Source organism: Hyla sarda, chromosome 3, assembly GCF_029499605.1.
Source record: "Hyla sarda isolate aHylSar1 chromosome 3, aHylSar1.hap1, whole genome shotgun sequence".
Classification (NCBI taxonomy): Eukaryota; Metazoa; Chordata; class Amphibia; order Anura; family Hylidae; genus Hyla; species Hyla sarda.
In genome coordinates, this window is record NC_079191.1 from 223785628 (window position 1) to 223798401 (window position 12774).

The 12774-nt window shown below is 43.0% G+C and overlaps 1 protein-coding gene across 3 annotated transcripts in view; it reads right to left on the reverse strand.

Annotated features, from left to right (window-relative positions):
• MMS22L (MMS22 like, DNA repair protein) overlaps positions 1–12774 on the reverse strand; it is a 143990-nt gene that overhangs the window by 95012 nt on the left and 36204 nt on the right. For all 3 annotated transcript variants that reach the window (XM_056566152.1, XM_056566151.1, XM_056566153.1), the window contains one exon: positions 4081–4194. In XM_056566152.1, coding sequence (XP_056422127.1) covers positions 4081–4194 — 114 coding nt within the window. The remainder of the gene's footprint in view (positions 1–4080; positions 4195–12774) is intronic.

Genomic DNA, 12774 nt, shown 5'->3' on the forward strand with positions numbered 1-12774 from the left:
GGCTGGCAGGTAAAGGATTCCGGAGCACCCAGGGTCACTACATTCAACCTCCCACAGAAAGCGAGGTACTGGAGTGCGGCCTATCCAACGGGCGACCTGGTGGTATAGAAAACGTAAAAGACTAAGAATTGTCTGACTGGTATCAATCCTGTATACCTGTAGGGACCCTACTTCAGATCCCTTGCCAGCCGTGGGGTACGGGAAACCTGGCTATGTCCGTGGCAGGCCAGAGGAAGACCGATGGCAGCTGAAACAGTGTAGACAACAGTCTGGCTGAACAAGAACACCCCCAGGCGTTTGGCGCAAAGGGAACAGTCAGACAGTCGATAACTGTGCCCTTTGTCATTGGAGGGAGGGCGGGGAGGCAGAGAGACCCAACCCCCTGGGAAAAAGGGAGACAGAGGAGCTGTGGAATGCATCCCTGACATCCCGTATAGTGTCCAAGGGTCTCGCTGGGTCAGTTCTACGTATACCGCACACAGCAGTGGGGTACCAGAACTCCAGCCACAAAAACATCAGTCGTACAAAGTGTGACAGGCGGCAGAAGAAAACATGCAGACAACTTTCTGGCTTACTGACATCAAAGCACAAAGAACAAAAAACAGTACACCATAAAGCGCACACCCGAATAAATGTACAAAAAAATATTTTATTAGAAAATAGACAATACACTTACAATATGTCTAATCAGACCAAACAAACAAACCCCATAACTTCCCTGAGGAAGTCACCAATAGGTGACAGAATGTGTGGGGTTCAGGGGGGACACCTGTACAGGGATTTTTTACTGCACTACCTTTGGTTCTTGCATTTTCCAGTTTCCGGTCTGTCATATCTGTGGATCAGGTTGTATACTACAGTGGGGATCAAAAGTTTGGGCACCCCAGGTAAAAATTTGTATTAATGTGCATAAAGAGGCCAAGGAGAGATGGAAAAATCTCAAGGCATCAAATTACAGATTAGAGATTCTTATAATATGTCAACAAAAGTTAGATTTTATTTCCATCATTTACACTTTCAAAATAACAGAAAACAAAAAAATGGCGTCTGCAAAAGTTTGGACACCCTGCAGAATTTATAGCATGCACTGCTCCCTTTGCAAAGCCGAGACCTGCCAGTGTCATGGATTGTTCTCAATCATCGTCTGGGAAGACCAGGTGATGTTAATCTCAAAGGTTTAAATGCCCAGTCTCATCTGACCTTGCCCAAACAATCAGCAGCATGGGTTCTTCTAAGCAGTTGTCTAGAAATCTGAAGCTGAAAATAGTTGACGCTCACAAAGCTGGAGAAGGCTATAAGAAGATAGCAAAACTTTTTCAGATGTCAATATCCTCTGTCTGGAATGTAATTAAGAAATGGCAGTCATCAGGAACAGTGGAAGTTAAAGCAAGATCTGGAAGACCAAGAAAAATATCAGACAGAACAGCTCGCAGGATTGTGAGAAAACAATTCAAAACCCACGTTTGACTGCACAATCCCTCCAGAAAGATCTGGCAGACACTGGAGTTGTGGTACGCTATTCCACTATAAAGAGATACTTGTACAAATATGGTCTTCATGGAAGGGTCATCAGAAGAAAACCTCTTCTACGTCCTCACCACAAAAATCTGCATTTGAACTTTGCAAATGAACATATAGACAAGCTTGATGCATTTTGGAAACAAGTTCTGTGGACCGATGAGGTTAAAATTAAACTTTTTGGCCGGAATGAGCAAAGGTACGTTTGGAGAAGAAAGGGAAACAGAATTTAATGAGAAGAACCTCTGTCCAACTGTTAAGCATGGAGGGTGGATCAATCATGCTTTGGGGTTGTATTGCAGCCAGTGGCACAGGGAACATCTCACGAGTAGATTGAAAAATGGATTCAATAAAATTTCAGCAAATTTTGGATGCTAACTTGATGCCACCTGTGCAAAAGCTGAAGTTAAAGAGAGGATGGCTTCTACAAATGGATAATGATCCTAAACACACCTTAAAATCCACGGGGGGATTACATCAAGATGCGTAATCTGAAGGTTTTGCCATGGCCTTCACAATCTCCTGACCTCAACATAGATGAAAATCTATGTATAGACCTTAAAAGAGCAGTGCATGACAGACAGCCCAGAAATCTCAAAGAACTGGAAGACTTTTGTAAGGAAGAATGGGCAAAGATACCTCAAACAAGAATTGAAAGACTCTTGGCTGGCTACAAAAAGCGTTTACAAGCTGTGATATTTTCCAAAGAGGGCAGTACAAGATATTAACTCTGCAGTGTGCCCAAACTTTTGCAGACACCATTTTTTTTTGTTTTCTGTTATTTTGAAAGTGTAAATGATGGAAATAAAATCTAACTTTTGTTGACATATTATAAGAATGTCTAATCTTTAATTTGATGCCTTTTGGAGATTTTTCCATCTTTCCTTGGCTTCTTTATGCACATTAATACAAATTTTTACATGGGGTGCCCAAACTTTTGATCCCCACTGTATATATTTGTACTTGACAGTTTTTGTGATAATACATGCAGACTGTATAGATATACAGATATATTTGTGTTCTTTGGATACCGTATATTCAGACGTGGTGTTAGAACTTTACTATAGATACAGGTGTCCTGGGAGGAGTCCAAGGGGCTCCCCCCTGTTGTGGGAGGGCATGTTTATGCCTTTTTAAATGTTTTTATGGGGGTTTGTTTGTTGTCTGATTAGACATATTGTAAGTGTATTGTGTATTTTCTAATAAAATATTTTTTTGTACATTTATTTGGGTGTGCGCTTTATGGTGTACTGTTTTGTTCTTTGTGCTTTGATTACTAGGATGCGGCAGCCATGAGATGAGTGGCAGGCAAAACCACTGTTTGGCATAGTGATATCAGGGTCAAACCATGCTCATGCAGGGATATTCCCCTGGAGACCTAGCGTTGGATGAGAGATCCACTAGATGTGGTAGCCTGTGGAGAAGGGAATCAGAGTATGACATGCCAAGCGGTATGTCCGCTGCAGCCCAGCCCCTAATACTGACCATAGGAAAGGACCCTGCACTGCAATAGAAGTTAGAGTGTAATACAAGAGGGCGTAAGTACACCAAATGGACAGTGACTTTTTATTTTTTATGTTTTTTATTATAAACTTTCTCTTCCTTCCTCAACAGGGAAGAAAGGAGGGATGATGTATTCTCACCCATCTTCACATAATCACCTAGAGATGTCTTCAACCAGCTTTTTAGTCACCTGCATCACGTCCTACTGCAAAAGACAGGACGAGCAGGAAGATTGGGGGACCCGACCCTAGGTGCAACCCCAGGCGCAGGCACACTCTTATGACCCGTGCCTCTTAGCCACATATGGGGGAACAGGTAGCACCATGTTCCTGAACCCCCACCTGAAAAAAAGGAAACAAAAAGGGAGTAAAGAATCTAACTAAACAGGCCTTACTAGAAAATAATAAAAAAAAGACCAGATCTGGGGAGCTCCCAGACCTGTGTCTGGCCTCCTGCTGACACTAGCTAAAACTGATTACCTCACTGCAGGTGGGCGGGTATATCCTGCCAGGGAGGAGCTGACTTTCTCCTAGTGTTAGCGCCTCCTAGTGGCAAGAGCATATACCCATGAGTAAGGTGTCCCCCAATGAAGAGCGACTGAGAAAAGATGAGCAGTTTTGATGAGGCCCATCAATATGCCTATATATCCATTCCTAAAATAAAGACAAACACTTTATAACTTATGATTGTTGAAAATCAGCGCTGGTACAGGTTTTGTACAGAAAGCAGTGAGGTCCCACTGCCATTGATCGATAATCCAGGGAAGTTCACAGCAGCACGTGACTCATGCCACGGCTGTCAATCAAATCCAACCTTTTCAGTATATAAAAGTCTATGCAGCAAAAAGGTCACATCTGGCCGGCAGCCCAGCCAGGGAGTCCGGTGCAATGCCATGCACTTCCAAAGCTTATAGCTAGCCATCATATAAGTTTTAGGAGTGAGAATTTTTTTAAATTTTTTTTAAATGACAGCAATGCTTTAAAAGGTACAAATATGTATTTTGTTTTATAGCTTTGCAGTGCTATTATAGTATAAAAATGAGACATTAGAACTGTGTACCTCTGAAGAAGATCCTTTGCTCCTATGATCAAGAAGCTGAATAAGTAAAGCCCACATTTCCTTGATACATAGACCAGGGTAAATATGACTGCTCAGAGCTTCTGAAGGGCGCACCTGTTGGTAAACAAAATGGATTTCAGCTGTAATCTTTAATTTCGTTATCATGTATGCTTTGAAATATTTTTACTTCTGCACCATATAAGTGTAAGCAATCAAAGATTTGGAAAGATTTGCAAAAATCTCCTTTGTTGCCCATAGCAACCAATGACAACACAGCTTTCATTTCATATTCTGGCTATGGTCCATACAGTCTTTTAGGGTATGTTCACATGTACAGGATCTGCTGCATATTTTGCTACCCATCCACTTCAATGGGTAGCAAAATCAGCTGTAGAAAATATGCAGCAGATCCTGTATGTGTAGATGCACCTTTACACAGTTTTCATTATACATACAACATGAAAACCGCAGCATTCTGGAAAATAACTGCACCTATTTAGTGTTAGAATTGTGGGACCTAAGGCTAAGTTTCCACTTGTTTTTTTTTTCTGGCAGTTTTTGGAAAACTGCCACTGCAGTTTTAGAGCCAAAGCCAGAAGTGTATTCAAAAGGAATAGGACATATAAAGGAAGGACTTCTACTTCTCCTCCCTTATGGATCGATCCACTTCTGACTTTGGCTCAAAAACTGCAGTGGCAGTATTCCAAAAACTGCCAGAAAAAAAACCAAGTGGAAACTTAGCCTGAGGGAGAGATTAATCAAAACTTGAAACTTAAAAAAAAAAAGTCAACCAATTGCCCATAGCAAGCAATCAGATCGCTTTCATGTAAAAAGAAAAAAAAAAAAGCTTCCAGGGGTGTGGAGAAGAAAAAACAAAAACTACTTCTCCACGGGACAATCCACTTGTCCCTTGTGACAATCCACTTGTCCTGATACACAAAATAAGGGGAGGTTCATTTTTTTTCATCCCCACTTTCTAGTAGCCATAACGCTTATAATTTTCCACTTAGACACAAATGAATGCTTGTTTTTTGCGCCACCAACTGTAATTTGTAATGTCACACATTTAATCACCATCTACAGCAAAATTTAAAAAAAGAATTAATAAAATAAAATTTAGCAACTTTTGCGGGGCTTCCGTTTGTACGCCATGCACTTTTTGGTACAAATTACACATTCTTTATTCTGTAGGTCCATACAACATTACAACAATAACCAAGGTTTTTACCAAGGTTTTGTTTTACTACTTAAAAAAGAAAAAAAAATTATAACTTACTGAACAATAATTAGTATACTTAAAATTGTCCTCTTTTGACCCCCGTAATGCTTTCTCCCCCACCCCGTGTACAGGCTTATTTTTTGCATCACGGTTTTTTAACCCCTTCAGGACGGAGCCCATTTTGGCCTTAAGGACCGGAGCGTTTTTTGCACATCTGACCACTGTCACTTTAAACATTAATAACTCTGGAACGCTTTTAGTTATCATTCTGATTCCGAGATTGTTTTTTCGTGACATATTCTACTTTAACATAGTGGTAAATTTTTGTCGATACTTGCATCCTTTCTTGGTGAAAAATCCGTAAATTTGATGAAAAATTTGAAAATTTAGCATTTTTCTAACTTTGAAGCTTTCTGCTTGTAAGGAAAATGGATATTACGAATACATTTTTTTTGGGTTCACATACACAATATGTCTACTTTATGTTTGCATCATAAAATTGACAAGTTTTTACTTTTGGAAGACACCAGAGGGCTTCAAAGTTCAGCAGCAATTTTCCGATTTTTCACAAAATTTTCAAACTCAGTATTTTTCAGGGACCAGTTCAGGTTTGAAGTGGATTTGAAGGGTCTTCATATTAGAAATACCCCATAAATGACCCCATTATAAAAACTACACCCCCCAAAGTATTCAAAATGACATTCAGTCAGCGTTTTAACCCTTTAGGTGTTTCACACGAATAGCAGCAAAGTGAAGGAGAAAATTCACGATCTTCATTTTTTACACTCACATGTTCTTGTAGACCCAATTTTTGAATTTTTACAAGGGGTAAAAGGACCAAATTTTTACTTGTATTTGTAGCCCAATTTCTCTCGAGTAAGCACATACCTCATATGTCTATGTAAAGTGTTCGGCGGGCGCAGTAGAGGGCTCAGAAGGGAAGGAGCGACAAGGGGATTTTGGAGAGTACGTTTTTCTGAAATGGTTTTTGGGGGGCATGTTACCTTTAGGAAGCCCTTATGGTGCCAGAACAGCAAAAAAAAAAACCACATGGCATACCATTTTGGAAACTAGACCCCTCGGGGAATGTAACATGGGATAAAGTGAACCTTAATACCCCACAGGTGTTTCATGACTTTTGCAAATGTAAAAAAAAAATAAAAAATTTTACCTAAAATGCTTGTTTTCCCAAAAATTTTTTATTTTTATAAAGGGTAATAGCAGAAAATACCCCTAAAAATTTGAAGCCCAATTTCTCCCGATTCAGAAAACACCCCATATGGGGGTGAAAAGTGCTCTGCTGGCGCACTACAGGTCTCAGAAGAGAAGGAGTCACATTTGGCTTTTTGAACGCAAATTTTGCTCTGGGGGCATGCCGCATTTCGGAAGCCCCTATGGTGCCAGGATAGCAAAAAAAAAACACATGGCATACCATTTTGGAAACTAGACCCCTCGGGGAACGTAACAAGGGGTTAAGTGAACCTTTATACCCCACAGGTGTTTCACGACTTTTGCATATGTAAAAAAAATTATTATTTTTTTTACCTAAAATGCTTGTTTTCCCAAAAATTTTACATTTTTAAAAAGGGTAAAAGCAGAAAATACCCCCCAAAATTTGTAACACAATTTCTCCCGAGTACGGCGATACCCCATATGTGACCCTAAACTGTTGCCTTGAAATACGACAGGGCTCCAAAGTGAGAGCGCCATGCGCATTTGAGGCCTAAATTAGGGATTGCATAGGGGTGGACATAGGGGTATTCTACGCCAGTGATTCCCAAACAGGGTGCCTCCAGCTGTTGCAAAACTCCCAGCATGCCTGGACAGTCAACGGCTGTCCGACAATACTGGGAGTTGTTTTGCAACAGCTGGAGGCTCCGTTCTGGAAACAGTGGCGTACCAGACGTTTTTCATTTTTATTGGGGAGGGGAGGGGGGCTGTGTAGGGGTATGTGTATATGTAGTGTTTTTTACTTTTTATTTTATATTGTGTTAGTGTAGTGTAGTGTTTTTAGGGTACAGTCGCATGGGCGGGGGTTCACAGTAGTTTCTCGCTGGCAATTTGAGCTGCAGCAGAAAGTTTGCGGCAGCTCAAATTTGCAGCCAGATACTTACTGTAATCCTCCGCCCATGTGAGTGTACCCTGTACGTTCACATTGGGGGGGACATCCAGCTGTTGCATAACTACAACTCCCAGCATGCCCGTTGGCTGTCGGTGACTGCTGGGAGTTGTAGTTTTGCAACAACTGTAGGCACACTGGTTATGTATCACTGAGTTTGTGACCTAACTCAGTGTTTCACAACCAGTGTGCCTCCAGCTGTTGCAAAACTACAACTCCCAGCATGTACGGTGCATGGTGTACGGTGACTGCTGAGTTGTAGTTTGCAACAGCTGGAGGCACACCGGTCGTGAAACACTGAGTTAGGTAAAAAAAAACTCTGAGTTTCACAACCAGTGTGCCTTCAGCTGTTGCAAAACTACAACTCTCAGCAGTCACCGACAGCCAACGGGCATGCTGGGAGTTGTAGTTATGCAACCAGCAGATGCACCACTACAACTCCCAGCATGCACTTTAGCTGTTTGTGCAAGCTGGGAGTTGTAGTTATACAACAGCTGAAGGTACACTTTTCCATAGAAAGAATGTGCCTCCAGCTGTTGCAAAACCATAAGTCCCAGCATGCCCATAAGGGAATGCTGGGAGTTGTGGTGGTCTGCCTCCTGCTGTTGCATAACTACAGCTCCCAGCATGCCCTTTTTGCATGCTGGGAGCTGTTGCTAAGCAACAGCAGGAGGCTGTCACTCACCTCCAACGATCCAGACGCTGCAGGTCAGTCCCGCCGCCGCAGCTGCTCCTGGGGCCCCAATCCCAACAGGGGTGCCGGGGATCGGGGTCCCCAGCACCGGGGGTCGTCTTCCCGCACCCGCTCATGTCCTCCAGAAGAGGGGCGGAGCGGGTGCGGGAGTGACACCCGCAGCAGGCGCCCTGATTGGTCGGCCGGTAATCCGGCCGACGAATCAGGGCGATCGTGAGGTGGCACCAGTGCCACCTCACCCCTGCAGGCTCTGGCTGTTCGGGGCCGTCAGAGACGGCCCCGAACAGCCAGTAATTCCGGGTCACCGGGTCACCGGAGACCCGATTGACCCGGAATCGCCGCAGATCGCTGGACTGAATTGTCCAGCGATCTGCGGCGATCGCCGACATGGGGGGACATAATGACCCCCCTGGGCGATATGCCGGGATGCCTGCTGAACGATTTCAGCAGGCATCCGGCTCCGGTCCCCAACCGGCTAGCGGTGGGGGCCGGAATTCCCACGGGCGTATGGATACGCCCTCGGTCCTTAAGGACTCGGGATTCAGGGCGTATCCATACGCCCTATGTCCTGAAGAGGTTAAAGGGGTACTCCGCCCCTGGCATCTTATCCCCTATCCAAAGGATCGGGGATAAGATGTTAGATCGCCACGGTCCCGCTGCTGGGGACCCCGGGGATCCCCGCTGCGGCACCCCGCCATCATTACTGCACAGAATGCTCCCTGGTGGGCTAGTGGGGTGGATCGCCCCCCCGCAGCGCGATCGCAGGGGGGCGATCCACTATGGAGGTAGCCGGAGGGCTTACCTCTGCTTCCTCCTGTCCCGGCTCTGTCATTGATAAAACCTGGCTGGACAAGGCTCTATCAATGGATTCCAGAGCACACAGATTAATAGAGTTCAATAGAACTCTATTCATCTGTCTGAGGAATCTAATGATTCCTCCTATAAGTGTAATAAAGTGTAAAAAAATAAATAAAATAAAGTTTTAATAAAAGTTTGAAAGACACACATTAACCCAGTGGTCTTCAAACTGTGCCCCTCCAGATGTTACAAAACTACAATTCCCAGCATGCCAGGACAGCCGTTGGCTGTCCGGGCATGCTGGGAGTTGTAGTTTTGCAACATCTGGAGGGCCACAGTTTGAAGACCGCTGCATTAACCCCTTCCATGTTAAAAGTTCAAATCACCCCCTTTTCCTATATAAAAACATGCAAACATAATAAAAATAAACATATCTGGTATCGCTTCGTGCGTAATTGTACAACCTATTAAAATATAACATTAAGTATCCCGTACGGTAAATGTAAAAAAATACCAAACCACAGATTTGCAATTTTTATAATATCCCAGAAAAAAAAGTTAAAAAGCGATTAAAAAGTCAGATCAATACCAAAATGGTGCCGATACAAAAAACTGATTATGGCGCAAAAAATGAGCCCTCATACAGCCTGGTATGCGGAAAAAAATAAAGCTACAGGGGTTAAAAAATGACAATTAAAAAAATTAGAAAAAGTTCAGAATTAGTAAAACATGACGTAAACGATACAAATCTGGTATTGCGTAATCAGGAGGCCTAAAGTATGAAACTAACATGTTACCTCAACCACAAGGTAAATGGCGCAGAAAAGAAAACCACCAAATCGGCAAAATTATCTTTTACTATTTCAATTTCACTTCCCTATATATATAAATATATAAATATATAAACTATATAAATATATAAATATATAAACTATATATATATATATAAAATATATATATATATATATATATATATATATATATAAAATATATATATATATATATATATATATATATATAAAATATATATATATATATATATATATATAAAATATATATATATATATATATATATATATATATATATATATATATATATATATATATAAAATATATATATATATATATATATATATATAAAATATATATATATATATATATATATATATATATATATATATATATAAAATATATATATATATATATATATATAAAATATATATAATATATATAATATATATAATATATATATATATATATTAATATATATATTTTTTTTTTGGGGGTTCGGAGAATATGTTATTGAAAAATTAAAAGGTATCATTATAGTAGGTAGTTATGGCTATTATAGGGCGCGGAGGAAAAAAAACGAGAGTGTAAAAGCGAAAATTGGCCCGGACAAGTGGATCGTCATGAGGGACAAGTAGATTTTGCTCCATTTTAGTCCCGTGGACAAGTACCGTATATACTCGAGTATAAGCCGACCCGAGTATAAGCCGAGACCCCTAATTTCAACCCAAAATCCCAGGAAAAGTTATTGACTCGAGTATAAGCCTAGGGTGGGAAATACCTCATCCCCCCCTGTCATCATCCAGACCCGTCATTAACATCCTCATCATCATCCCCTTGTCATCATCCCACACATCCCCCCTTCATCATCCCCTTATCATCCCACACATCCCCCCTTCATCATCCCCTTGTCATCATCCCACACATCCCCCCTTCATCATCCCCTTATCATCCCGCACATCCCCCCTTCATCATCCCCTTATCATCCCACACATCCCCCCTTCATCATCCCCTTATCATCCCACACATCCCCCCTTCATCATCCCCTTGTAATCATCCCACACCCCCCCCCTTCATCATCCCCACCCCCCTTCATCATCCCACACCCCCCCTTCATCATCCTCTTCTCATCATTCGCCCTCAGTGGTCTTCAACCTGCGGACCTCCAGAGGTTTCAAAACTACAACTCCCAGCAAGCCCGGGCAGCCATCGGCTGTCCGGGCTTGCTGGGAGTTGTAGTTTTGAAACCTCCGGAGGTCCGCAGGTTGAAGACCACTGCGGCCTTCAACATCATCCAGCCCCCTCTCACCCCCTTTAGTTCTGAGTACTCACCTCCGCTCGGCGCTGGTCCGGTCCTGCAGGGCTGTCCGGAGAGGAGGTTGTCCGGTGAGGAGGTGGTCCGGGCTGCTATCTTCACCGGGGGCGCCTCTTCTCCGCGCTTCCGGCCCGGAATAGAGGCGTTGCCTTGACAATGACGCAGAAGTACGTTGGCAATGAACGCACCTCTGCGTCGTTGTCACGGCAACGTGACTATTCTGAGGCCGGGCCCGAAGCGCTTAGAAGAGGCCTCCCCGGTGAAGATAGCAGCCCGGAACCACTATCCCACCGGACCACCTCCTCACCGGACAGTCCTGCAGGACCGGACCAGCGCCGAGCGGAGGCGAGTACTCAGAACTAAAGGGGGTGAGAGGGGGCTGGATGATGTTGAAGGCCGCAGTGGTCTTCAACCTGCGGACCTCCGGAGGTTTCAAAACTACAACTCCCAGCAAGCCCGGACAGCCGATGGCTGCCCGGGCTTGCTGGGAGTTGTAGTTTTGAAACCTCTGGAGGTCCGCAGGTTGAAGACCACTGCGGGTGGGGGAGTTCACTCGAGTATAAGCCGAGGGGGGTGTTTTCAGCACGAAAAATCGTGCTGAAAAACTCGGCTTATACTCGAGTATATACGGTAGTTTTTATAAAATTTCCACACCCCTGCAGTATAGTGGTGTGGTCCAAAGTCCAATATGATTTGAAGGCTGAGCGACATCTGTCGGATGTGAACACCTATGAAAAGCTGAGTTGTAATCCCACCTTACGGATTAAAGAGAAATGAAGGTCCTTTCTTAGACATTATGTGGAGTTGGGTGCAATAGACCTTAAATTAGCGTAGAGTTTAATACCCCCGTTTCCAAAGGACCCCAAGTGGTATCTACTTCCGAAGGTGCATAAGTCCCGCACCTCCCCCCCGTAGACCGATTGTAGCGGGGGTGGGTTTGGTGACTGAGCACCTTTCGAAGTATGTGCATTGGTCCTCACGGCCATTGCTTTCAGCTATTCCTACATATATTAAGGACACTGGGGATGAACTTAGGCTAGTCGAGGACTTTCAATGGCAGGACACTTATGCTTTAGCATCCATTGATGTGGAGGCCTTGTACACTGGCATTCCACATGAGGTGGGTGTGCAGGCCATCCACAAGGTGTTGGACCACACGGATAAGTCTCCTGTTTTTATCCAGTTCATTTGTGATGCTCTTCAATTCATCCTCCAGAATAATACGTTCCAGCACAATAAACAGTGGTATCGGCAATGTGAGGGGACTGCCATGGGGAGTCCCACCTCATGGAGCAAGAATATGTGTTTAGCGTATTAAATCCCTTTATTGCTAATATCCGTGCTTTTTGGAGGTACATGGATGATGTACTGGTCGTTTGGGATGGAACACAGGATAGCTTTCAGAATTTTGTCATCTATTTAAATACAGTTAACACCATGAATATGGCCTTTACTAGTGTGTTAGGGGGCTCAAGTTTAGAATTTTGGGATCTTCGTTTATATGTGGAGGGAAGCCAGCTGAAATCCCAAGGCTTTCGGAAGAGTATAGTAAGGAATGCACTGCTTCACTACAGGAGCTCTCATCCAACACATATGAAAAACTCAATTCCCTATAGTAAATTCTTGCGTTTAAAGAGGAACAATACTAACGATTCAGATTTTATGATCCAAGAAGATCTTTTTGAAAGATTTAAACAACGCCAGTAACCGGAAATTATCTTATCCCAGGCATATGAGAGAGCATGTAAAAGATAGATCTA